Source organism: Aulostomus chinensis, chromosome 6 (genome assembly GCF_037954235.1).
Source record: "Aulostomus chinensis isolate RoL2024-O1b breed Wild chromosome 6, RoL_Achi_v1.0, whole genome shotgun sequence".
In the NCBI taxonomy this organism is placed as follows: domain Eukaryota; kingdom Metazoa; phylum Chordata; class Actinopteri; order Syngnathiformes; family Aulostomidae; genus Aulostomus; species Aulostomus chinensis.
Window position 1 is genome coordinate 15,352,266 of NC_141325.1, and position 27,015 is coordinate 15,379,280.

The following is a 27,015-nucleotide window of genomic DNA, read 5'->3' on the forward strand; positions in this document are numbered from 1 at the left end:
CTTTGCTACATAATTCCAAATATCTTGCTCACATATTTGATGTCGTCAGTATGAATCTACACTGTAGAAAGCAGTGGAAATAAAGAAAAAACATTGAATGAGAAGGTGTGTCCAAACTTTTGACTGGTAGTATATATATATATATATATATATATATGTGTGTGTGTGTGTGTGTGTGTGTGTGTGTGTGTGTGTGTGTGTGTGTATGTATGTATGTATCTATGTGTAGATAGATTGATAGATAGATAGATAGATAGATAGATAGATAGATAGATAGATAGATAGATAGATATATGTATTGATATACAAAACCTGTTTTTGCATCATGTAGTTTACCTGCTTTCTTTTAACTAAAATGTCATGATTAATTCATACAAATTTCATGTTCAAAATCTGAAATATGAAGAATGGCAATACTTTAATCACATAAAAATTCAGGAATATAAAAACTACACCATTACATTATAATTGAAATAGTATGCACAAACTGACACACAGCAATAGCAATGAACGTTTACAATTGGTTGGAAATATATCCAAAGGAAATGACATTCATTTGAACGTATGTGGTACTGGCCACTCTTTCTCATTTTGACATCACTTTTTTTTATCAGCAGATGGCATCATCGGTCAATGTCAAAAGAAGAGCAGGAGCTTATAATAACCAGTGACCTCTTGATTCGGTTCACTGGTACAATGTGATGCCATCAAGTATAAATACTGCCATGGATTTTGCTTCCACAAAACTTGTATTTCAGTTATTATTGTCACTGTCAGAAAGGTCATAATCAAAGTTAATGACTGAGATCCTAGTGTGAGTATGGAGTGTTACTGTAAGGTGTTTCTAACATTATGCCTCATTTATGTAATTAAGTTGGCCAAATCATATATAAAATTGTCAATGTAATGCCAGTGCAAAGAACAACTTGTGTAAATGGGAAGTGAACATGAACAATATTATCTTGTAAAGAATTACTGGCTGAGCTGCTGTATGGCCTCATAATAGAAATGTACCAAATAAAGTGGCAAGTAAGTCTGCACTGATCAAGTAAGTTTCGAAAGAAACAAAATTATAACTAATTGTAACAATACACCACTATTCATTTTATTTACAGTACTTAGAAATCATAAAATAAATAAGTATCCAATTTCTCAAGAAAAAATACTGCTCCACATCAGTCTCAAATAATACTGGACGATAAACTAAATAAAAAAACATTTGAAATCACGTGCTCTCAAAAGTAGCATTGAATAATAAAAATTGATAATAGAGTGTTACATGTTTAATATATAATAATACATCAATTTTTACCTTGATTTATTATTTGTTGATAATTTTTTGATAAACTTTAAGAATTCCCTTTACTTATTGATAAATTTAGTTTGTTACCGTTTCAGTCTGGAAGGTAATCACGCATGCGCAGTAGCTGTCTGTACAAAGGCTGGGATGAGAACATTTCTATCGGCAGAGCGCGAACACCCTGCTGGCTCTTGCTGCATTGCAAGAGCTTCCCAAATATGTGTGTGTGATTTCTAACATGTGGTGTCTGGAACAAAGATAGGTTAATGACCGGAACAGCGTCCGTGCATCGCATTTCTTCTTTGGAGAATCCCTTATTTGTTGCTTGGCGTTTGGTTGAACTGAAAGTCTGCCGTGGAGCTGTTGTCACACAGGCCGCGAAACGGGTCTTGTTGCTGGGAGGAGACCATTCAGACTCGCCTCCCTGCTAGCATTATTAGCTGGCTATGATGTGCTGCTGCTGGCGGTGTATTTTCTACACAGCGGACCACTGCGAAGCGAGGCAGGTCCTTGGTTAACCATTTACCCCGACGGAAGTGAAGGGTGACTTGGAAATACACCACACACCTTTCAAGGTAATGTCTTCCCTACCAGCTAACGTCATTCATGGGGCCGATGAGCGCTGCTCCAGTACAGTACTCGCGGCCAAGCTAACTGTTAGCTAGGCGTCTGCTAGCTGCCTTACATTTGCATGCATGGCCGCTTAGCAAACCAATTGCTATGCAAATGTTGGCAGCAAACAGCGGTTCACCGGCGATCTGGGCCATTATAACATTATTACATTCAGTTTTACAACTAAAATATTATAAAGGAGTTATCTAGCTTTTCTAACAGGCCAGCATTGATGGCCCATAGGTAAGGTAACCTTAATGCTACAGGTGAACAACTTCATTAAGACCAATATGTTGTATAAGCGGGAAGCTGCACTTGTTTTTTTCTGTCCAAAAACTATAATAATTGATTTGTTTAGAAATGCTCAAAACAAAGATGTAGCCACTCTGCCTCCTTCAAAATAACTTGGGTCAGTGGAATGGAAACTGGTAATGACATTTGATTTAGGCTCTGCTCTCAGACGAACACCCGATTGACTTATCGCACACAATATTTAATAAAACTTGTAATCATTTCTATTGTACAGCACTTGTAAAAGTGATGATGTTGAGCTAAGCAGTTCTTAATGAAAAGGCTTACTCAAGCAGGGCTAGTACAAAAATGTTAACAGAACAGATAGTGCTGTGTAATAGTTTAGGTCCCTGACACTGAAAATACCCTAAATTTAAAGTAAGTTATCTTAAAAAGCACACTTATCAGGTTTGAGCAACTACATTAATAATGTGTAGGATGTGACTGGCCAACTGATTGCAGTATCATGTCTGTGCTGACATTACACATAATGAGTGTGATTTGACTTGAAAGCTGCCACCTTGGTATTTAGGTCTCAACCGCTGCATTTAAAGCTTTTTGACCACTAAAAGCTGGATTAAGAGCAGTAACAAAAACAGTATTTTCCTTAATAATCGTCTAGAAGATGAGGGCTTTACATCAATATTTATTGCAGAATCATTCTTAAGCCATTCACAAATGGTACCAGGGTAGAATGAACACGTCATGTAACAGTTTTCCCCTCACTCAGCTATGTGTTGAGTCTTATTGTGAAGTAACAACTTCTTTTTGTATATTTGAAGGATGGATGTTGATTCGTGTGCTGGTGCGGACAGTGCCAGGAGGAAAGTGGATTTGGCTGGAGTTGCAGAGAGCACCATGGATGTCACTCCATTAGAGATGTATGATTCTGCTCGAGCTAAAATCGCTGCCAACCTCCGGTGGCTCTTTGCCAAAGCCTATGGCATTGGTAAGTGATTTAATTAACATTCATGCAACATAAATACCAAATTAGCTTTAAGATAGTTTGCTACGTGACTCGTGTAAATATTATCAGTGTATCCCCCCTCAGACACATCTGATTGCATATTTATGACCACAAGAGAGGTTTGTAAGATCGTTTTTGAGAACATGCTGCACATGTTTCTTTAATTCTCGTACTTCTGCCAAGAGGCTTTTTCCTTTGTCTGTCCATCGCATCACACCGGCGTTTGCCGAGCTCTCCAAGTGCACTTCTGGTTTCAGATGATATTGTTGGAACAATGTGTCATCTTCTCAACACACTAATGGTCAGCAGAATGTAGAGAGTTTCTTTGGTGAAACATTGACAGCAAGTGCTCATGGGAAAGAAGTATGTGTGCATATCAGCCAAAAGTAATTCCCCCTTGTCACTTGGCAACTGAAACATTCCTCTGTCTGACTCACCACATCCTTCCATTCTTGTAGGGTGGCCAATGAGATCGAACCCAAATCAGGCAGAGTGACGAGCTCTGAGGATTAGCCTCTGTTTGTTTGACTGACTGTACTTGCTGCAAGATACTTTGCTTCTAGTCACTCACACTTACACATTGCATGAGCATTAAGGATGGAGCTTCCTGTCTTGTCTGCAGTTGTTCCAGTTATAAGATGAAAGAATTTCAGAATTCAGAGGGTCATGTTTCCCTCAGGACGGAGTTGTTGTGGTGGAGGTGAAGCACACCTGCATGTGTAATTGTCAAAAGGCCTCTCTTTGTCTACTGGCACCAGAAGGCTTATTGAGGCCTTGATGCATACAAATAAGTCACATTTATAAATCTTAACCAAATAATCTGTGATGTGAATCTCCCCATTAGGCAATCCGTCAATTGCCTTTTGAGATTGACAGCTTTCCTACATCAGGGTTTGCCTTGACGGTACTAAGTAAAGCCCACCTCTAAGTAGAGGAAAGTGAATGGTGCAAGTGTGGCTCAATTTGGTGAAAAAGTCTGAATGTGATTCTTGTGTACAATATTTCGATGCAAATAAATTGCATGATTGATCTACTTTGTCTGTTAATAAAATGGGGCTCAAATTACTGATCATTTTTCAATGTGGATTTCTCAAGCACACAAATTAAACTACCAACAAAAAAAACCCCAACCTTAAACTTGTGTGCTGCAATGATCTCAAAGTAACATCATCAAAATATTAACTGTATTTTTGTTGCTGTTTTTTGCAGTAATAAAATTGCACAGGCTGACATTGTAATAGCCTTCATTGTGTCATGCTACTCTCTTTATATCAAGGTTGTTCTTTAAAATATGTATTAGTTTACTGCTATTAGATCACTTGTGCTTTATCCAAGTCAGTGTGAAGCCACTCTTCTAACTTTTGGGGTGTGTAGGTGAGGATTTTATCTGTATCTCATCCATACTTTTATTTACTTTTATTTTCTTAAACTAAAACCTGTTTTTGTTGGAATATAACTTAATAGTGTTTTTACAGCAGATGCAGTCAAGTTTTAAGAAGCCAAGTCACTGTATACAAATTAATATTCCCATTATGAAAATACTGAGTGGCGCATGGGGAGAATGACAGGCATCCATCTGTACGAGTCCTTCCTCTTCCTGTCCTCCGTCCTCTCTGCTAATGCCCCGATTCAGTGCCTTCTTGTAGTAAGGAGGGGCTGCTGTCTCAGCTCGTAGTTAAGCTGAAAAGAATTTGACAAATTTTCTTGTTTGAGTCAAGGCAAACAAGCACCAGACAGACAGCTTTCTTCTCCGCTTGTTCAAGTCATTTACTTGACAGACGCGCTGTTGTGATATAAAATGGCAAGAAGTGTGGACAAAGCAAGTGAAAATATTGCTTTTCTGCCTTTCTTGTTACTCATAATTTTTGAGAAGCAAACTTGTAATTTAAAATACAAGTTGTTTCATTTTGGCTAGGGGGGAAATGGGAAGAACTGTCTCCGACTCCTGCCGTTTGATCACCAACCTGTGAGGCAATGGCACGTTTTTAATTTTAGATATGCTATCAACTATTGAAGGTCTTTTTAATAAAGTGAGGTTCAGCTTCTCTTTACCTGTTCTTTAACCATCAGAGACTTGACGAGCTCAGTCAGTGACCCTCTATCTGTTAACAACCGCCTATCATTCATTATTTTGCAGACAATTGCATCAGTGTTTCCAGACATAACGTGCATCATCAGAGGCTCATTCTAGCTTTCTGTTGTACTCTGTCATCTCTTACATATCTGTGGCAATTGCAGATTTCTTAATACTACTGAAGGATCCCTTGTTAAGACATGGAAGTTGCATTTTTTTAATGCTAATCCCGGAAAGCTTTTTTTTGTTTCTTTCTCTTGGTCTTTGGTTTAGAACTGCCTGTTTGGCTCATTACAGAGACTCATGGACATCGTGTGTGTGTGTGTGTGTGTGTGTGTGTGTGTGTGTGTGTGTGAGAGGCAGAGTTCATATTAAGGCTGTTTACTTTTGCTCTGTTCACTGTCTTGTCATTGTATGTCCTGGCTCATGATGTAGGCTGAAAGATGGAGGACAAGAACATCTTTGTCATAAACTATAAGGATTTGCCACAGCACAGATATAAACCTGAGTGGGGAAGCTTTTTAGATTAGTCAGAATAGAAAGCATACATCCAGTAGCCCTAAAGTTGTGGTGGCACAGAGGGAGGCAGCTCTCAGGTGCTCATGCAATTATCTTCATCCCCTGGGAACTGAATATACTAGGCCCATTTGCTATTCACCCTATGTTTCATATTGGGTCTGCTATACTACACAGTCTTTTGCTGGGGCTAAGCGGTGCTCGGTAAATGGTATCTGTGGTGTAGTTGTTTTTGTTGGTGTGTTGTGTGTTTCAGTTCATGTACTCTCTCCATCACTACCCTCTGCATAGGCCACAACAGCTCTCAGGCTGAGACACAATGTCAGTGAGGGTGAGCACCTGTCATGGTTGCAGTGTTATTGCCAGTCCTTGGCCACGCTTGTTCTGATCATGGTTGGCTGACTCTTGTAGAGCTCATCCTGGCCCATCCTGTTGGCAGACACCGCCCTCATGCTCCACCCCATCCATGTTACTACATTTTCAGTCTGGCTCACAGTGGTAGAAGAGTGGGGGGACGGCTGCCACATGACATCAATATCTGTGGAATGAAGTCAAACGTGAAGACTTTCCCTGGCCAGCTCTCTTTTCTTTTAACTCCCACTTTTCTAATGTATTAATATACTGTGACACAGATCACCAGGAATGACCCACAGTCCTAAATGCCATGCATAATGCATTAATGCTTTTCTACAGTGTCATCCTTATTTTCACCATATGTACGGCAGTAGACAACACATCTGTGTAGCCTGTGGTGTTGTGTAGCTGGCTTCAGTTAGTCAATGATAGAAAAACCTGCAACTAATTTTGGTAGTTTTATTTCATTAGTCTTTTTTTTCCCAAAGAATGCTAAATATTTGCTTCTCTTTGTCTTATGCAAGATTATCGTTGGTTATTGCTTGACTGAACATAAAAATGAGCGACAAATTTTGTAAAAAGTGGATTTCACAAGTGTATTTTCCTGCCACCCTGCGTGATTGCTGTGTTTGGGAGAAATATCGTCAAAGCCAGCACAGCTGTTATTTAAAATTCTTAACATTAGCTTGCTGGAGGTAGAGATGATGGAGCATCTTGTGCAGATGGAGACGAGGCAGTAAATTCAACCTCAAAATCAAGAGACTCGTGCCCCCCACTATTACCAGAGGTTGAGGTATAGTGTGCACATTAATAGGGCTGTTCCAACTCATCCAAATTCAAATGCACCTTAATTTTTACTTGATTAATGGAAATCATCTTGGGAACATTTCAATGCCCCATCTGTGTCGTATGACCCCTGGGGTGTTCAAGCTTCCACTTAGGGAGCCCTGACTACATAAATGGTTACATGAATTATTTACTCAAATGAGTTATTTGCTGAAATTAATCATTTGGCCATTAAATTAAGTTAAAATGCTAAATGGCAGTCACATTTATGAAGAGCCAAAGTTGTGTTTTGTCTAGCTAGCTGTCTGTAATTGTAATTGTAACATCAGTATAGTAAATATTCACATGATCGGAGCTGAACCAGATGATTGTTGCCACTCCTGCAGGAAAAAGTAGTTTTAACTTTTAACCAAACACTTACCAAACTGATTAAACCAGTAGTTCGCATAGTTGCAGAGCAAAAGGGTAAAAATCACAAAGTCACTCAGCCAACTGTCACAAAACTACTAAACAGAATAAGATGAAGGCTCAAAAAGTGAGTCATAGATAATCACAATGTCTTTCGTCCAGTATTGTGAAACAAAATCATTACCGTTATGATTCCATTGTATTCTCCACCATTCTTTGCCACTGTTAGATAAGACATTTATCAACACTCGGTTTCTTTCCACCTCATCTTCTACGGTTCTTCATTTGTGCTCGGTGTACTATCTTCTACAAACCTGCTGGTACTCCTCCCGTTTTTGTTAACAGGAGATGAATGGCCCCCTTTCGCCACAGTCAGAGCTGACACTAAGAACACATTGTGCGCGCACTCACACACACACACACACACACACACACACACACAGGGCTTATGCTGTGTTACTGGCACAGATTTAGTGGAACAAGTTTATTTCTCTCCACTTCTCACCATTTTGTAGAAAAGCTAAGGTTTTCTGCATCATTCTGGACCTGTTTTAAGTTGGATGTTTGGTTTACCTTGAAGATGCCTGTACATTTGTTTTTACTAGCATGCCTCAAGTCCAGAGATTTGTTCCATGTCCTTTTATGGCTATGGTCTGTTGTTTGAGTGACTTCATAGCCATAGAAACAAGAATCTGTTATGTAGATCATTGTTTTATTTTGGTTTGGATAACGCCAGTACTGCTGAAAGCTAACAAAGTCGACCATGTTACCTAAGAAGTCTACTCTTCTTAAGGACTGATTATATCTACCAAGGCCAAGTTGTAACTTGCAAAAGTTTGCAAGTAAACTGAAGCTGGGAAGCAACACACAAGGAAAAGTGCATGTTTTTGTCGCATTCTTATACTGTTTTAATACTATAAAAGTGTGATTGGTGTAGCTCGAGGCAGTAATTGTTCAGTCTCCCAGAGATGTAAAGGTATTATTTCCTGCTGGTTACTATCATATTGTCACTCATATTGTAAATTTCACTTTAATAGCAGCCAGAGGTAGAAATTACAACCTCTACAGACCTTTTATAAGACTTGACAAATCCACACAGCTCAATCAACCACTGTGTCATATTTGCAGACCATATTCCAGAGGACTTAAAGGACCCATTCTACACTGACCAGTATGACCAGGAACACATCAAGCCACCTGTCATCCGCCTGCTGCTGTCCTGTGAGCTCTACTGTCGTGTCTGCACCCTCATCCTAAAGACGGAGCAAGCAGCGTCTCTTCAGTCTCACCTCTCCGTCATCCAGTCTCTGTCCAGGAAGGGTATTTATGTTGTGGAGAGTGACGATTCTCCTGTTACAGAGGAGGACCTCGCTTGCATGCCCATCAAAATGGTGAGTTGATGCACTCACAAAGCTAACTGCAACCTGCTTTGCAAAGGTGTGTTTGTGTGTGTGTGTGTGTGTGTGTGTGTGCGCATGTGTCATGAATAGTTTAGTGACCTTATCTTACAGAAAAATGTAAAGCAGCACTTGCGCTGTTGACGACTTTTCTCCTCCTGAGTCCTGTGAGGGGGAGATTGTTATCACCTTGAGCTCTTATCTCAAGCCCCAGTAATTGTCTGTTTCCACTCACTCGATTTTCTTTTTTGAGTGAAATATTTCTCTCAGTGAAACATGACTACACTTCTCGGTTAGTTGAGGAAACTGGTGCCAATACATTGTGTCCTTAGATGCTTCATGTTATGAAAAAAAACTCCTGCTTCCACTCACTCTTGAATTTTCAGTTCAGTTTGTCAGTTTTCCTTTTGTCTTTCTGCTTCCTCTGTAATAGCAACAGGAATTCCATACCTATAATTCAGTAGCCACCGCCAAGTACAGTTCTGGTATAGTACTGTTGTGCAGCACTAACAGTAACATCACAGTGCTGCACAACAGTAACATCACAGTGCTGTCCGCTGGTGGAACAGGGATGTTGTGGAGCTGTAATGTTGCTTTGGCAAAGGCATGCATCAGTGACCACTGAACATGGAACATTTTTGGTCTTTTTGTGGTCATAGACCACTCAAACCCTGAGCAGGAGAGGAGGCAAATCAGTCAGTAAAGCTAGGGTTGGCAGCTGGACGACGCCATCGTCTGTCATCAAAGGCTAAGAGTCATCAGCCGATGAGCCCTCTACAGTTGTAACATTGAGGGCATCCCATCAGAGTAGCCATAAGGGAGAAATTTTGTTCTGCTTTTGGCTTATGTGAGAGGGGAAAAAGAAACTGCAGCTGCGGGTTTCCATTATGTCTCCACAATACTACAAAGTTACAAACTTGTGGTGCGTTGTCAAAGACCTGTTTAAACCTGGCACGGTGAGGCATGTTGAATATTGACCTGGCAGGGATGTGAGTTTTCTTGGCTTAGAAAGATTGTTCGAGTTTTCTCTCAGAGCAAGTGGGAAGTGGTGGCGACTACAGTAGTGAGCAAGAAAAGTCGCTCTCCTTAAGGCACAGCTAAACCCTCGCCCTCACCTCAAGGAAACAATCTCATCCCCAACCTGAAGTTAAGCTAGAAAAACCTTTTTAATATCACCTGTAATGTGTTCCTCTCTTCTTGTTTCTGATGTATTATCATACCACAGTAAAATGAAAGAGGCCATGACATCCTTCCGATATCAATTTTTGCAATCTCTCAACTACAGTCACTGCAGCTGACTTTTGATACACCTAGGGAGCTTCCACAGGACCTCCCTTGATTAAAATATTGTCCATCTAAACACTGATTATTATTTGCCTTTATTTCATTTGTCTGCACTCTGGAGAAGGGAGAGTTAGACATGTTTAGTAGCATGACTGAGTTGAACAGCTTTTAAATGAATTGGCTGCACCTCTCATTTTCATTCCAATGAAGAGGTGGAATTTGACTGTTATGCAGGAGGACTGCCTCTCAAAAGACAGACGAGTCTCTGCTGAGTTTGTTATTGTGCTATATTAGCAAACTTTCCACTGTCATGTCAGGTTTTATGTATTTTTCTGTCCTAGAACTAATATAACATATATCTGACCTTTGCCAAAGAAATTATGGACATAAAAATTAAGTCACATTTAAAATAGAAGATGGTGTGCAGTTACTATGTAAAGGCAGTGGGGCAAATATCTAGGGCCCTATAAATTCAATTTTATATTTTCCCACATTCCGTTTTGTCCATTTTAATTCTATGGAATTCCATTTTTTTACCTTTTACTTATATTTTACCACAAAACAATGTGTCTAAATAATGTTTATGAATAAAATGCACACTAATTAAATAGAAATGACCTGACATTCATTGAGGCAACACAATTTTGCACTTTTTCTCAAAACTTCATTGCTGCATCATCATCATCATCATCGTGTTCTGCTGGCTAGCGTTAGCGCAAGGCTTTTCTTTGTTTTTATATGACTTTTGGACAACAGGTGGTCATCACATGTATTTTTCCACTTCCAGTCAACAGAGTGTTGACAAAATGTACAAAATAACACGTCACCTGACACATAGAAATCACCATGGTACTGCTCAGCTCTGTATTTAGGCGTAGCTTTTTAGCAGACGGGGGGAGCGCCATGTTTGCAGTTTGTCTGGAAAGGGACGGGGGGCAGGGGTTGTGTCACACTGATTAGCGACCCCCGGGAACGATTCCCCATGAAAACAGCATTTCCGCGATATTCCGCATTAAAAATTAATTCGTTGTTATTGCCCAATTCCGCGATTCCGTCCACAATTCCGCGATCGTGGAAATTATAGAGCCCTAAATATCTTGTAATCACAGGTACGTTTGGTTGAAGGAAAATGCATCACTTCTAAGAATGGATTTCATTGTCTGGTATTTCTCATGTTTACATTTTCATCACATATGACTCACAGTTCAGCACAGTCTCAAGTGTTCTTCACACGGGATAGAATGACCACCTACCAGTTGCTTTCAGCAATCTACCACCCTTATGTTACCATGGAAACCAGCAATGGCATAGAGTAAGCCTCCTCTCTGCTGGTGGTTTTGTCAGGGATGTGCGTCTCCTTTTCCTGCTTGCGGCATGACAAAATAATCCACGCAGGCCTGTATGTAGGCAGCCAGACACAAAGCCTGGTGAGGAGATGGAAAATTCTGAGCAGGACAGTACTTATCACTGTCTGCTTGAAGCCCCTCCTCACAGTTTGCTGACTTGACAAGACGTTTCCATAGAAACCTCTTTTTCAAGTGTGTATGTAAGTGTCTATGTATACGGTTCTTCTACACCCTGTGAGGGCAAAAGCTTAGACTGATTCCAGCCATTCTCCTGAGTCCATGTATACTTTGGATTTATGTGTACTGTTGATACATATACTCAGCTGCACATGTTCTGCTCAGGGCAACAGCTTCCCCTGCACCTCATGAGTTTCCACTTTGGCTGATGAAGAGCAGGATGGCAGTGCTGGATGGGAGCAAAAAAAAAAAAAAAAAATCAAAAAACATAACAAAGGTGCCACAATTGTAGTATTCAAAAATAACAAATGAAAATGTGCAGCAAGGGTGGGATCTAGGGCTATGATATTTATGCATTGTGCCATGAATGAATGCATGATTCCTGCTCTAGGGTACCTTTAGGTGATCTATCATCACAGGATTGCTGTATTGTACTCGTTATCGAGGTTGAGGAATTGGTGAAAATTGGAATTGTATCCCGAGCCTCTGTTATTTCTCAGTTGTGAATCAAATTGCAATTGTAATATGATTTGATGCTTAAATGTCACGATACAGTGATTTTGCAGTAATTATATATTGCTGGACAATTGATCAACAGTCAGTTAGCTGATTTTTGTAACTGACAAGTAGAGCTGGGTGATAAACCCAATAAATTTGATTCATTTCGATTTTATTTTTTCAATAGATATGAAAAAAATTTAATCTCAAAATCGAGTTTAATGTTTCGACCTGGTGCGTGTAATACACACAGTCACCACAACACACACATACACCAGGAGGACTGGTGCTGTTACCTAAGCAGACTGCGGTCCGATCAAGAAGAAGAACATTGGCTTATGCCCATGCTTGTGCCTGACAGACAGGTAACACAGACACACATGAGGGATGGAGGCGGCAGAAGTCACGGACATGGAGCACGATATTGTTAAAAAAAAGGGGAGCGTGACTTCGGTGGTATGGACATGGTTTGGATTCGTGAGGCCGGACACGGAACAGACCAGCGCGTTGTGCAAACTTTGTAAAAAGACGGTGAAAACGAAGGGAAGTAGCACAACAAATCTGTTCCAGCCCATCAAGCAACGGCACCCGCCAGAGTTGGAGCAATGTGTGAGGCGTCTCCTTACAAGCATTGACACTAGCGCCATGAAAAAAACCTCAACCAAGATCACAGCCAAGTGTTGCTGCGGCATTTTCCAAAGCTATGCCGTATGACAAGTCAGGAAAGAGATGGAAGGACATTACTGACGCAGTGGCCTTTTACGTATTTGATTTAATTAAAAAAGTGATTATCTTTTAAAAATGTATCTGATGTTTTGGCATCAATAAAAATTATATTTTTTGAATTATGTTTAAGTGTTTGTTTGTTTTTTACACAGGAAAAAATCGATTAAAATCGTGAATCGGATTTTAAGATGACAAAAATCGAGATTTAATTTTTTGGCTATATCGCCCAGCCCTACTGAGAAGAAATAATATGCTTCAAAGAAAGATTTATTTACTGCATTACAACCAAACACATTTTTAACACTACGCGTAGTGTTGTTTTGGTGCATCCTTATTACACAATCCCGGCTTCTTGCAGCAGAAACTACAAAAAATGTGGTGGTGCTTAATCTTCCTCCTCCTCTCTCTCTCCAGAGCGCTCATATGCCCATGATCGACGCCCTGATGATGGCCTACACAGTAGAGATGATCAGCATTGAGAAAGTAGTGGCCTCCGTCAAACGCTTCTCTACCTTCAGTGCCTCCAAGGAGCTGCCCTTTGACCTGGAGGATGCTATGGTCTTCTGGATCAACAAGGTCCAAATACAGACACAAAGACAGGTCTTCAATTCAGGATTTAAGGTTCAGTTCTCTGTAACTACTCTACATTACCTTTCCTGCAGGTGAACATGAAGATGAGGGAAATTACAGAAAAAGAGCACAAGGTCAAGCACCACCTGCTTGAGTCTCCCAGTCACCAAAAGGTAAAGTGTGTCTTCCAGTTTCACCTTCACCAAAAGCAAAAATAAAATATAATGGACACTTTGTTCAAGTAACTTAACCTTTCTGGCCTCAGGGGAACAAATGACACCTTCATTGAGAAATATATTTCCTTATCAAGTCTGGGTGTGACATTGCTTCTTTATCAAGAAGGAACTTAATATTGGATAGTTCGATTTGATACTTGGCTTTTGGAGTTGTTTGATCACTCTCTCTGTCTGTAAACCGGAAGCAGATCCAGTCCTTTTTTCTGTGACCTCTGACCTGTTAATCTCTCTGCTCCTGTTCCTCATCTGCCCCTCCCTCCCCTCTCTTATCCCTGCAAACTGGATAGTCTCCCTCCAAATGGTATTGGAAGCTAGTCCCTGTAAGTTGGATGCCAGCCCCCCCCCATTCCCCCGTTTTCTTCTCCCTCTCCCCCTTGCACGCTTAGTTCTGTGTTGATGTGCGTGCACACTCCACCATGGCTCACTCAAGCTCATTCTGTGCTGCTGGTAGCCGGTGTGTCAGCAAGGGGGAGAGAGCTGACGGTACCTTTTTTTGTTTGTTTCTTTGTTTTTTTCACCTCCTGGCAAATACGTCACACAGGTGTAAGGTTAAACTGCTTTGTAAACTTTTCACAGATATTCTTTTCGCTAAGTAATGTGTGCTGTTTCATTTCAAGCTAGTAAGCCATGTGGATTTGCTGTGTGTGTGTAGTTTGCTTGCCCAGTGAGAAAGGGAAATCCATGCCTACACCTTTGCTTTGCAGTCCCTCCCACCTCCTCACTGATCTGCTTTGTCATTCCACCTCTGATTTCTCTGTCTCTCTTCTACTATTATACACTGTTTCCTCTCTACCTACAGCTCAGTATCTCTGACAGTATCTCCTCTCTCTGTGTCAGCCTGACGTCATTCACTAGCTGACCTACTGCATGCTGGAGCCTGCTTCCTTTTGTTGTAGAGCTTTAGTTTGTATGGTGGTTTCTCTTCTGCTGCTTTGGTCCTGGTGTGCTGTTTAAACTGGGCGTAGTTGTATTAAGTTCACATACGTAGCTTGTTGGCTTTGCTCGTATTCCAGGGCTAAAATGATGTAGTTGTTGCATTTGTACATCAACAGTGGTGAAAGTTAAAAACAAACAAACAAACTGGAGTCGTTAATGTTGCTTGGTGAAGACCATACATGTGCTTGTCTGTAAAATCTTAACACCTTCATTTACATCAATGTCATCACAATATTCAAATATCACAGATCAAAGTGTTCTGCTCACAGTAAACAAATTATTTTCACAACTAGTTTGGTCGGATGATTGAGTTGATTGCTTTCTCCCTGCAAGCAAAGCACTCCATGGTGTCAGTGAGATCTTTCTTTCATAAGTGCCTCTCCAGTAGATCCTGCCGTAGGACATTCACCTTGTGATTACCATCAGGAAATAAGAAGATATTCAGATATTCAGTGGTCTGTGTTGATATGAAAGGTTTAATTAAATGTTTCTGAAAGGTGTAGGGTTGATTAAGTCCTCAAAGAGGGTGTGGAAAAAGAGCAGTAAGACTTTGAAATGGTTACTTTCAAGTCCATCAACATTTGCTGTTGGCCAAATGATCATACTGTAAATTGATGTCAATACTGGCCCAGAATTTCATAATCAAATATATAAGATGCACACTTGCATCTAAAGTCTCATCCATTTTGTAACACGAGTCATTGCATAACAAGAGCTGTTCCCAGATTCATGTGAGTATATTTTGTAAGTCAGTAAGTATTTACAAGCAGCAGTACCAGTCAGTGCAGTTTTCTTTGGCATCCTGTGCATAGATGATGCTTTCACTCAAAGCTCTGCAAGTGATCTCCATGTTTTAAATTGGTTCATATAACCTTTTACACTTTACAGCTTGAGTTTTTTGCATTTGATTTAAGATGTGTTCTATCAATTTTACAAATTTAACTCCTGTATGTAGCTTATATGTCCATAATGAATGCATCTGGGGTTGGTGAGTTTCTCGTCTAAATATACACTCATTTCTCATAAGTGGGCCAGTTATCACCCCAGTTTCCTTCCTAGGCGGCTCCACCGCTGGCAGCCTTCCCACTAAGGCCCGAGGAAGGCCGACGACCCCACTCTGTTGATCATATCACTGCTGTCACCTCAACATCCTCATGATTAACCAGGTCTTCAGGGTTCTCCCCAAACTGCTTGTTTATGATGGCTCAGGAGTTTTTTTTTCTTCTTTCTTTTCAGCAGTGTCTTGTAAAAGTTACACTCAACCTGCTGTTGATCAGCTAAAGAAGAGTTTCAATTGTTATGAATTAAAGCTAAGCTGGGGAGAACCTTGATGAGATGCTTGAATTGATAGTCCATTGAACTGAAGCCGACCACATCCCTGACCAGGATATGCTTTGACTAGCTCAGGCGTGAATCTCCGTACAAGAGATTTGCTTTTGTGACTAGTCGTTGCATTTGGGATGCTTTCTCGTCTCTCATGATATTGATGTGTTGGTGTGTTTTGTTGCAGTCACTTTCTTTCTCATTAGATTTTCTCCCTGTTGTGGTCAGGTACGGTACCGTAGGGAGCATGCATCAGGCCGCCAGCTGCCCTTCTTTCCTCTGCTGGAAGATCTAATGAGAGATGCTTGTGATGGAGCTGCAATGCTCACTGTTGTCCACTACTACTGCCCAGACCTCATGAAGCTGGAGGGTATGCTTTGCTCTACAGACGTACCCTTGTCTAGAAGTTTGGAGCATCACAGTTCGGCCCCTATTTTCCTACAACACATTGTCAAGCTTTCTTGGCTACCATATTGAATTTGATAACCATGTGCGATACTATTTTTGTCAGTCACACATGGCTTTCTGTCCCAGTCCAGTCAGTGTGACATTTATAACCATTTGATCAGCGTGTTGTCCTTATCTGACCTGCTCTTCTCCTGTCTGATCAGATATTTGCCTGAAGGAAGTGCCCTCCATCGCTGACAGCCTGTACAACATCCAGCTGCTCAGAGAGTTTGCTAATGAGTATTTGAATAAAAGTTTCTATCTCACAATGGAGGATATGCTCTACTCCCCTCTTGTGCTCAAGGTAGGATGTGTGACTTGCTGTTTTCATAATTAAACAATTCCTAAGTTAGTTAGTATTCAAGTGTTTCTAACTTTTGCTTGTTCTCTCCATGCAGCACAATGTGATGGTGTTCATCGCTGAACTCTTCTGGTGGTTTGAGACTGTCAAGCCAGAATTTGTTCAACCCAGAGATCTACAAGAGTTTAAAGATGGTATTATTGGGCTTTATACGAATACACTGCCTGACAGCTGAGCAGCTTTTATTGCTACTCTGTATTTAGTGCAATTAAAAAAAATAATAAAAAAAATACACATTTTAAACAATACTTCCAAAAAGTGTGTTTTGCCAATTAAATACCTACAAATAGTACACAAAAAGCTTATCACCTCTGAATAACTTCCTTGTGACTCCAACATGCTGGAAGAGCCAGCCACGCTTATTTAGCTTGAAATTTGTGTCCCATTGCTACGTACTACAACAGCAACACTGTTCAGAAAACATCTATTTACTAACTCACAACTTCATCATCCAGTAAATTCCACTTCTCCTTTATCTAGATGTATGGTCTTTAATCCACATGTAATTTTAGCTAAAAATGAACTCTTTTTTTTTTCCTTTTAACTCCTGTTTGGTCTAATCTTAAATCCCAAGTTTTTGTGTATTACTGAACATGCTGCTGGATAAAGAAGACATGGATAGTACCAAATGATGTGCTTGAGAATCTGCAAATAGCCTTTTTTGGACACTTTTTGTAGTCGGTGCGGATGGGGTTCTGTTAGCATCAAGCTAAATATACCTGGCTGGCTCTTTTCTACCTTCTTTAGTCATAAAGAAGTGGTGCATCAGTGAAAAAAATCATCTTTGGGAACTCAAGGCACCAAAATGTACCTTTTTGGTGATGTATCTCTTTAAATTCAGACAAAAAATGTATGCTCAGATTTTTTTAAAAAAAGGGAAAAAAAAGTGTGCAATGACAAAGCAGTTGATGGGGATAACTGAATTTCCCATCTGTACATGTTGTGCGAGCTACATTCAGGAACTCCCTTTTTTAGTTGTATAAAAGTAGTAATAATCAAACTGTCTTGTTTCTTCCTCCTCTGTAGCTCGAGCCATTGCTCAGCCAAAGAGTGCCCGTCCATCAGTGCCCATCTCCAACGCCACCAAGCGCAGCTTCCTGGCAAGCCCTGGTGTGGCTGATAACCAGAGCAGCCCTGAAGTCTGTAACAGGTACTTCATGCACCCTGAAGACTCTGATCCCCTGTAAGTCTGTCTTCACTTCCTCTTCCACTTCATCATTCTCCTGTCTCCCTAGCCAATCATAGTGTCCCTCAGAGGTTGGGTAGGTATGCAGTGGTGTCTGGCATTTATTCTGACTTCACCTGTAACCCCTTTTTTTTCTCCCTGACCAAAGTTAATAATGATCTGTACACACTTGGTGTTTCCCTTTTGTCTGCGTATGTGCTGTAGGGACATTATTTTGGAGACTAGAAGTTTATCTTGGCTATCAAAGCACTCTGTAGAACTTCTGCCTCGAAATTTCTCAGGTCACGTCTTGCTTGTCTGACAGTTCTTTTTGCCACGGTGCCTGAAGTCAGGCGGGGGCCAGAAAAACACAATTTCACCCTGTGTCATCCTTTCTTCTTTGATCTTTGAGTGCTTTGATCTCAACATTCAGACAGGCAGGCAGGAAGCATCCGTCATCTCAGTCTGCATCCTGATAGTTGTCTCAGAACACACACCCCCTTGGACCTCAGACTTCAAACTCAGGGCTTCTCTTTCTTCAGGCACCAGCAATGTACATGCCAAATTGTATTGGATGAATGATTTGATGGGATAATTGAAACAGACATCCAGACTGAAAGATTGCATGTATTTAGAGGAGATTTAACAATAATTCATTGAACTTGTGAATTAAAGACAGTTCTTGCTTGCTAAAAAAAGAAAAGGAATTTCAGCTAAGTGACTTCCAGCATGTGTTCAAAAACCAATGTTAAGCACATGAGAGACAAGACTCCAAGACCGTGGACATTAGTATCATGGATTTGTAAACGCTCATAATTTGGAAAGCTAGTGGACAGCATTTGGTGGTCTCTTGAGTGTAACCTGTCCTGAGATGAACCACGCTTGACTTTCTGACCATGTTATAATGATATACACATACAATGGAATATCACTTTGGTGGTAATAATAACATACACATCCCTCTTATTGTTTTGCTTTTAGTAAAGGGGGTCCATCCTTCAGTCCCTCCCACCCACTGTTGCCTCTGCGTCAGAGGCAGCAGAAGCAACACGGTGATGATAGTGCAGGTAAGACCAAAAGTGAAGCCTCGAGTCTTCATATATACATAGCACTGAAAGCAGCTGTCTTAGTATGTATTAACGTCATATGTCTGCGTATGTTGTTGGGCAGGTCTAAGACACCGCTCCAACTCCCTGACTCAGATGGATGGAGCATCTCGAGGCTCCATCATGGCATGGCCCGATAAGAGGCAGAGGTACTGATGAACTTTATTTCTGCAATGAAATATAGTTTGAAGATAAAATAATAGATTGACACATTGAAGGTAAAATAAAGATGTTTTTCCTGACATTTTGGTGCGTCTGTGTTTGACAGTTTTCATCAACTTCTGATCAGATGTCATTCGTAGAAATTGGTGCTGACTTGAGTTGTGATGTAGTAAACGTCTAACAATGATAAACACTAGAGCTGGGTATCACCACTGACCTCCCAATATGATACGATTTCGATACACTCGGTCCCAAGTTGATACGATTTCCGATTCGATACGATATTTTAGTTGCAAAACCAATTTTGCTTTGGTAATGGAAGAGATTCTCAAAGGACTAATGCTGTAAATTCAATTGTAAAAGTAACCCCCTAACCTGGTGCATAATTAAACATTAATATTTACATTGAGAACTGACCATTAATCAATAGTTATACAACATCATGCACTTGTTATTTAAATATATGACCGTCATTCAAAACAAAGGGGCAACTTAGACTTCCACAAACCGTCAGCAGCTCAGCAAGACGACTCGCGGTGCGGCGAGCTTCAATCGCCCGCATTTGTAAAACGTGGGACATGAGGGACTAGTTACTGTCAATGTAATGAGAGGTGATTGTCAAGTAGGAATCCGTAGCTCTGCTTGTCCTGCTGTCGCAAGTGATGGCAACTCTCTCTGCCGATTTCATTGCAGTTGCGATGTTGTTTTTAACATCTCTGTACATCTTTGGGATTGTGACTTGACTCAGTTGTTTCCGTGTCAGTAGCACATAGCGTGGTTCCAGTGTCTGGACGAGGTGTCTGAAGCCTACATTTTCTACCACACAGTATGGTCTGAGATCCTTGCAGATAAAAATTGCCAGAGCCGAAGTGATGTTCTCTGCACGTGGAGACGTGGATGGAAACTTCATCCCAAATGCTTTCTCCAGCAAGGGTTGTTGCAGTGACTTGTAGTTTCCTGGTTGCTGAGTATACTCTTGGTGATGCCTCGTCAAATGGCTTCAGAGATTAGTTGTGTTTCCGTTGTACTTTACCTCTACTTTGCACATTTTGCACACATCATTATTTTTGTCAAGTTGAGCGCAGTTTTCTTGCTTCTTAAAGCCGAAGTGCTGCCAGACATCAGCTCTTAAATTTGCTGGAGATTAAAGTTGCGCTTCCGCCATCTTGTTGTTCTCTGATCAGAGGCACATGGCCTGGATCTCGCGAGATCTGATAATCTGACTGCAATAACGTTGCACTACGCACTAAATCATGTGAGACTAAAGGGGCAAACAAAAATAAAAAAATAAATGGTTAAAATCTAATTCATTTTAAAAGATCAATACTGGGATTTATGTATCGATAATCTTTCCTACAAATGTATATCGATAAAATATCGGTATATAGACATTTTTAACCCACCTCTAATAAACACTGAGTAATAGGGGTAATAGATGAAAACATTCTCAACATTCTGGATTCTCTCTTCCTGCAGACCACTGTCCACACTGAGCCCCTACATGTATCACTCAGCCACAGAAAGTGATGCAGACATGGCCTCTTGTGACAGTGTGAGTCTGGCTCGCTCGATTAGCAAGGACAGCCTGGCATCCAACATCATCAATGTCACGCCCAAACACCAGATGTCTGTTCACCAGCCATCACAGGCCGCAGTGCGTAGAGTTAACGGCCATGGTCTCTTGGGAAATGTCAACGTGGAAGATGAAGAAGAAACTCTGGTTGCAGCTGCCAGGACTGACGTTCCGGCCATAATAAAAGCGGTTGACGGGATGCAAGCCACAGCGGGAACTAAATCCTCCCCTGAGACCACACCTGCACCAGATAGCTTTTACTTAGAACCACTGATGCCTGCTGTGCTGAAAACGGCTAAAGAGAAGTCTGTATGCCTAAATAAGGAAGAGGAGAGTGGTGAGGGGCCCCATTCTTCAGGAAGGGGCTCTGTACATAGAGGAGATGGATCTACATCTGCTGTTCGTAGGAAAGCTCCCTGCAGCCTTAACCAAACCTTTTCCCCTCCAGGTGAGCAGGCTGAATTGTCAGAGGAGCCTCCTCAGAGTAGGGCAGATTTCCGGCCGGCGGTCACCAGCAGTGTGGATCCTTCGGCTAGAGAGCCTGCTGGAGGTTTCTTCCTGCATTCAGATTCTGAAGAAATTAAGCCTGGCCAGGACATGGAGGCTGATCTGGAAGAACTGGATGAAGAAGATCTGGATGAAGCTGTGACCACTAAAGAACCAACCTGGCCCAGGAAAGCCTTTAATGAGGACGATGAAGAGGAATCGGCAAAACTCAAAGAGGACATGAATGTGAAAGAGCATGAGGACAAAGACATGAATGGCTGCAGCGGTCGCTCAAGCCCCTGCCTTAGCACTCACTCCCAGACCAGCAGCATGGCCAGTGGAAGCGTGCGTATGACTTCCTTTGCTGAGCGCAAAGCCCAGCAGCAGCGCTTTGGCAGCAACCATGACCTACGTTCCAGTGCCTCCAGCTCACAAAGGACCACTCCAGATGGATCAGAGAGCAGTGGGCCCCTGGCCTCCTCCTGGAGGCTCAAGAGAGACCAGAGCCCCTCCTCACCGTTGGGAGGGTTGCCCCGTACAGGTGATGGCAGTGGTGGTGCTAATGTTCTAGCTTCTGAACTCGTCCAGCTCCGCATGCAGCTGGAGGAGAAGCGACGTGCTATTGAGCATCAAAAGAAGAAGATGGAAGTGTTGTCGGCCCGGCAGAGGCAGAAGCTGGGCAAGGCAGCCTTCCTGCACATTGTGAAGAAAGGTAGCGGCAAGAGTGACACATCAACCAACCCAGTTAAAGCTGACCTCTCCAAAGATGAGCTCAATGGGGAGAAAGTAACATCAACTAAAGGTGAAATGTGTGTTGATGCCCTAAGGGGGGGCAAAGAGATTGAGGGAACCACCCCAACAGGTGCCTTAGAAGCAGACAGAAAAGGGAACAGTGGCAGCTTCTATCTAGAAGAAGAGTTGGACCTGAATGAGTGCAGCCGCTCAATCGAGCTGCTGAATGAAGCCATTGGCAGCATCCAGCAACAGATGATGCAGTTGTCGCTACAGCAGGAGATGTTGATGAAACAGAATGTACAGTCCCCCCCTGGTGCAACCACACTGCCTCCCCCGACAACTGACAAAAATGGTGACTCTAAAGCTGGAGGCAGCTTTCACTATGTGGAGCACCTTGGTGGCTCCAGCACCGCCCCCACTAGGAAACCCCCTAAATTGACCTCAGGCAAAAGCTCCAGGTCCAAACCATCAGAGTTAAAGATATCAAAGGAGCAGAGCCGACATGTCTCCAGGACCCTCACTCCGACTCCGACTCAGACTGGGTCAGAGACAATAACACAGCTAAGGCAGGTAGCTGGGGGCAGGTCCCCCAGAGCCGAGCAGCCTGACACCCCCAGCCCCAGAAATCCCACAGCAGGAGATACAATCGACAGGCCGGGCTCTGGCCACATGCGGAGCGCCTCCTTTAGGCTTCGTGATGAGGCGAACGTGCGATTACCAACAAGGGTGGACCTCAGTGCAGTGGCTGCTCCAGAAGTGTCCTTCAATGAGTGCCTGTCCAGCACCCTGAGAGAGTCTGAGCTCAATTCTTCAGATGGTTCAGGGAAAGAGAATATACCATCGGAGGAGATGCAGCGCAGCAAAGCTCCCCTGATTGAGGTTGACATGTCGGAACTGAAGGCCCCTGAGGAAGAGGAGGAGGCTGAGGACCGATCAACAGGAGGTGATGGGGAGCAGAAGTCAGTCATGGGCTTCTTCTTCAAGGTAAGATATGCTGATTTTTGTATCATTATATGAAATAATTGATAAATCATTTAAGTCTTGTCATCTTGTGTCACCATTATGTTGACTGGATATTAATGGTTTCACTTTTAACTCGACAGGATGAGCAGAAAGCAGAGGATGAGCTTGCCAAGAAGAGAGCGGCGTTCTTGCTGAAACAGCAGAAGAAAGCTGAGGAGGCTCGTCTTCGCAAACAACAACTGGAAGCGGAATCTGAGCTCAAACGCGATGAAGCTCGGTAACTCAGCACAGTGATATTCTTGACCACTCCACATTCACTTTTTCTGCACAAAAAAATACAATATCTGGATGTTTCATTTCATTATCAGACGTAAAGCGGAGGAGGAGCGCTTGCGTAAAGAAGAGGAGAAGACAAGGCGGGAGCTGATAAAGCAGCAGTATCTGCGAAGGAAGCAGCAGGAGATATTCGAGGAGCAGGGTCTCATCAAGCCCAAGACCCCCAAACCCAAGCAGAAACACAGACCCAAGTCCGTCTTCAGAGAGGAGTCATCCAGTGATAATTTTGCCAAGTGTTCTTCTTCCACACGTAAGATGGACATTGTGTGCTACCAGGTCCATTGACTGACATTTACTTCCGGGTTTACTACAATTACTGAATGGCATACATTTAATATCAAAGGTTGTACCATGGCTGACACCAGAACCGATACAGTTGTAACTTTTCTGGCGTTTAGGAATAAATCCTAATTCAAGGAACAAATACCAAACAACACCCGATCGCTAAATCAACACTTTGAATTGTACTTTTTCATGAGCATGTGGAATTATTTACTCAGTATAAGGGCTGTGCGTCTAATTTTCCATTTATGTTTTCGGTATTTGCCATAGGAGTTGTTTTGTTGTTTAGTTTGTTTCTTCAACACTCAAAAGTGTCCTCCGGGTTTCATACAGCTGACAACCTGATAACCGCCCAGTCAGGATCCAGTCTGTCTCTGGCCTCCGCTGCCACTAATGAGGCTGACAGCGTCAACTCTGGAGGGGCCGGTTCCCAACGGTAAGCTGCTCAAAAAAAAAAAAACGTTCACTTATCTATTTTGTACGTTGGTGCGCGTGTTCGTGCTCATGAGTCGCAGTCATTTTTGCCTAAATTTGAATGCGTCTGTTGAACACTTGCTGTGTGCTCCAGCTGTGACTCTGTCGAGTCGTTTCCTGGAAGTCGGAACAACAGCCGGACTGCAGAGAGAGACTGGGACAATGGCTCCACGGCGTCCTCTATCACTTCCATGGCTGAATATACTGGTGAGTGCACGGGTCTCATTGTTTTGTTTGTTTTCAGCTCAACTCATATGAATGTAAAAGGCTAATAAAGGCTAGCGTACTAGACTGGCCTCAGGAGACTGGAATACAGTAAAGTGAATGAAGAACAGGTGTGATGTGTTCTTATTTTCATCGGGATCCTAGGTCGGTAGGTAGAGCTAGATTTTCTTCATCTTTAATTTGAGTTTTATTCTGTTTGTGTTGTGTTGATGATAGTTTTAGTGTTAATGGCAGTGGGTCTCTGCCTTCTTCCATCAGGTCCGAAACTCTTCAAGGAGCCCAGTGCCAAGTCAAACAAGCCGATCATCCACAACGCAATCTCTCACTGCTGCTTGGCTGGCAAGGTCAACGAGCCTCAGAAGAACCAGATCCTAGAGGTGCGTGCGCCTCCTCACCACTACCACATAAATGTAACGGTGATTTATCTGGAAAGGTATAATCACAGAGCAAGCTTGGTGAATCCTGCAGTAGACAGGTGGAGACATTCTGTGTAAGCAGTGTTCAGTGTTCGTAAAGTCATGAATAACCTGCAAAGGTCACAAGGTTTGACAATAGCAATGTCTAGACCTGGAAAGTTGTTGTTGTTTTTGGAAAATAAAGCAAGGAAACCGTTTCTTTTTTCTTCCTCATTTATGTGGTATGGATTTTGGAAATACCCCACTCATTACCACTCTGAGAATTTAGTCTCCCAGTCACAGCAGAGCTTGTAACACGAGACACCCAATACATTCCTCATGGAAAAAAAAAAAAAGAGAGGCATTTGTTCAGCCAAAGATTTGTATTTCTTATCAATTTGTCCTCATTGATTTAATTCTGCCTCTAGCAAATCAAATAACGTTGTCGTTAAATATTAAAGTGTTATGTTTTTCTCTCATCTTCCTCCCAGGAATTGGAGAAGTGCGAGTCCAACCACATGATGATCTTGTTTCGTGACGGCGGCTGCCAGTTCCGGGCGCTCTACACATACTTCCCCGACACAGAAGAGATTCAAAAGCTGACGGGTACCGGACCAAAAAGCATCAGTAAGAAGATGATCGACAAGCTGTACAAGTACAGCTCGGACCGGAAGCAGTTTACCGTTATCCCTGCCAAGACTGTATCGGTCAGCGTGGACGCTCTGACCATCCACAACCACCTGTGGCAGACCAAGAGAAGTGCTGTGCCAAAGAAAAGCGGAAAATAGCAGTCGGAATTTTGAACCCTCCATCACCTGAATCATCTATCTCCATCTTGCTTTGTTTCCTGAACAGACACATTGATACCCACAGCAAAGCTCGCCATCAGGCACGGTTCAGACACCTACTCAGGAGAGGCCGCCGTCATGGACGTGTGGTCACATCTGTAGGTGGTCTGATGGACTGGTGCTCACAAAACAAGACGGGCTGGCTGGATTCCCTTTCTTCTCAATGTGATCTGTTCAGGTTGTTTCGGTCAAGGCTCTGTTTTTTCTACGACGACAACTCAAGCATGTGGCATTCTTCTTCTGTCTCTCTCATACGTGATGGATGTTTTTACATGGAGTATTTATTAGTTCAGCACTGTCACAGTCGAGAGCTCAGCTGCAGCACGAAAATACTTCCTCCTCCTGCAACACCACTCCTGGTTTGTTTTTGTTTTTTTTTTAAATATGGACTAAAAGGAGGATATATGGGGGGGGGGATATTTGTCATTTTCAGAAAATCTGAAGCACGGGACCTTTATTTAACCCTTTTGGACAACAAAAACAACAACAATCTTCCTGTGTGGACGTGGAATCTGTCAAATCAGGCTGGCATTGCCGAATTTGCCTCACCGGGGATCTTCGCTGCTCTGAACTGTCTTCTTCGTCACAGGGAGCTCCTCTGCCTCCCTCAGACATCCGTTGGCCTTTCATGCATCGTGGTACTATCGTCTATTTATTCAACTGCTTTTTAAACTTAGACGCTGAACGTGTAGCACTGGATATGTGTATAGCAAAACCGAAAAACAAACAAAAAAAGTGACGGTCATTTTAAACACTTTAATTTTTCAAAACATCCTTTTTGTTGAGGGTGTCAAAAGAGGGAGATTGATAGGCTTTGGTACAAACATGCTTTTTGTTTTCTTTCTTTGTTTTAGCTTTTTTTAAATTCTCATAATTAAAGCAATGTGGAATAGAGCTGACGTTATGTGTTTTCATCATAACAGGGATTCTCTGATGTTTAGAGCTTAGTTGTGTATTTTTTCTCCACTGGGCACTATTGAATTGTCCTGTAAAAAGAAAAAAAAAGAAAAAAAAAGTGCACTCATGAACACTTGGCTTCTTTCATGAAATGTAACCCCCCCCCCGGTCCCCCCTCCACCTCCCGAGTATCTTTGTCCCATCTTGTAAGAGCTGCACATACACTCTTGTTGTGAAGAGTGTTGCTGTGCTGCTCCATAACCGCTCTGAGTGATTGTATTTGGTCACAGGGTGTGTGTGTGTTTGTGTGTGTGTGTTTGTGTGTGCGCGCGCATGTGCGTGAGTGGGCAACGGGGGAGAGGAGGGGATCGTGGTTCAGTCATGTACCCAACATTAAAGAACATTCCTCCAAGGTGTTGACAAACACTGCCACATCGTCTCTCTTCTGTCTGTTAAAGTGCTTTTTTTTTTTTCTTTCTTTTTTCTAGAAACCATTTTTTGGCCTTGACAACAACCACAAGTGTTGCACAAGCACTTTACTTCCTGTTTGCTGGGGGACTTTTTTGTGAATGGGCATAAGAACTAATGAAAACTGCTGTTGTTCTTTCTAACAGTGTGAAAAACTAAACCAAATGCTAATGATTCTAATATACTGACAAGAAAAGGTGAAGGGGGGCCTCTCCTGATGGGATACTACTGCTGTCTCCAAAAACACTATACTTGATTTCTCATTTGCTGCATTTTCATGGGGGGGGGGGG

The 27,015-nt window shown here is 42.1% G+C and overlaps 1 protein-coding gene across 4 annotated transcripts; it reads left to right on the forward strand.

Annotated features, from left to right (window-relative positions):
- The first annotated feature begins 1,447 nt into the window (after positions 1 to 1,447).
- On the forward strand, positions 1,448 to 27,013 carry camsap1b (calmodulin regulated spectrin-associated protein 1b). 4 transcript variants are annotated; one of them, XM_086206768.1, is made up of 19 exons: positions 1,448 to 1,875; positions 2,986 to 3,152; positions 8,437 to 8,699; positions 13,151 to 13,312; positions 13,399 to 13,479; positions 13,830 to 13,862; positions 16,030 to 16,171; positions 16,413 to 16,552; positions 16,647 to 16,743; positions 17,636 to 17,792; positions 18,756 to 18,841; positions 18,945 to 19,029; positions 20,519 to 22,820; positions 22,940 to 23,076; positions 23,168 to 23,385; positions 23,751 to 23,853; positions 23,986 to 24,098; positions 24,375 to 24,493; positions 25,003 to 27,013. In XM_086206768.1, exons 2-19 carry the CDS (start codon positions 2,987 to 2,989, stop codon positions 25,297 to 25,299), a joined length of 4,701 nt encoding a protein of 1,566 aa, XP_086062894.1. In that variant the 5' UTR covers positions 1,448 to 1,875; position 2,986; the 3' UTR covers positions 25,300 to 27,013. The 4 variants fall into 4 exon arrangements, with proteins under 4 accessions (XP_086062894.1, XP_086062896.1, XP_086062895.1 ...); XM_086206770.1 differs by having other exon boundaries at positions 17,636 to 17,759; XM_086206769.1 differs by lacking the exon at positions 13,830 to 13,862 and having other exon boundaries at positions 25,003 to 27,012.
- Positions 27,014 to 27,015: the final 2 nt, after the last annotated feature.

Bases quoted from the DNA above. Each gene is read 5' to 3' on its own strand.
- camsap1b (XM_086206768.1), top strand. From the start codon at position 2,987: ATGGATGTTGATTCGTGTGCTGGTGCGGACAGTGCCAGGAGGAAAGTG. The intron at 17,793-18,755 runs GTAAGTCTGTCT...TTTTGCTTTTAG, and splicing joins CCTGAAGACTCTGATCCCCT to TAAAGGGGGTCCATCCTTCA. The intron at 19,030-20,518 runs GTACTGATGAAC...CTCTTCCTGCAG, and splicing joins TGGCCCGATAAGAGGCAGAG to ACCACTGTCCACACTGAGCC.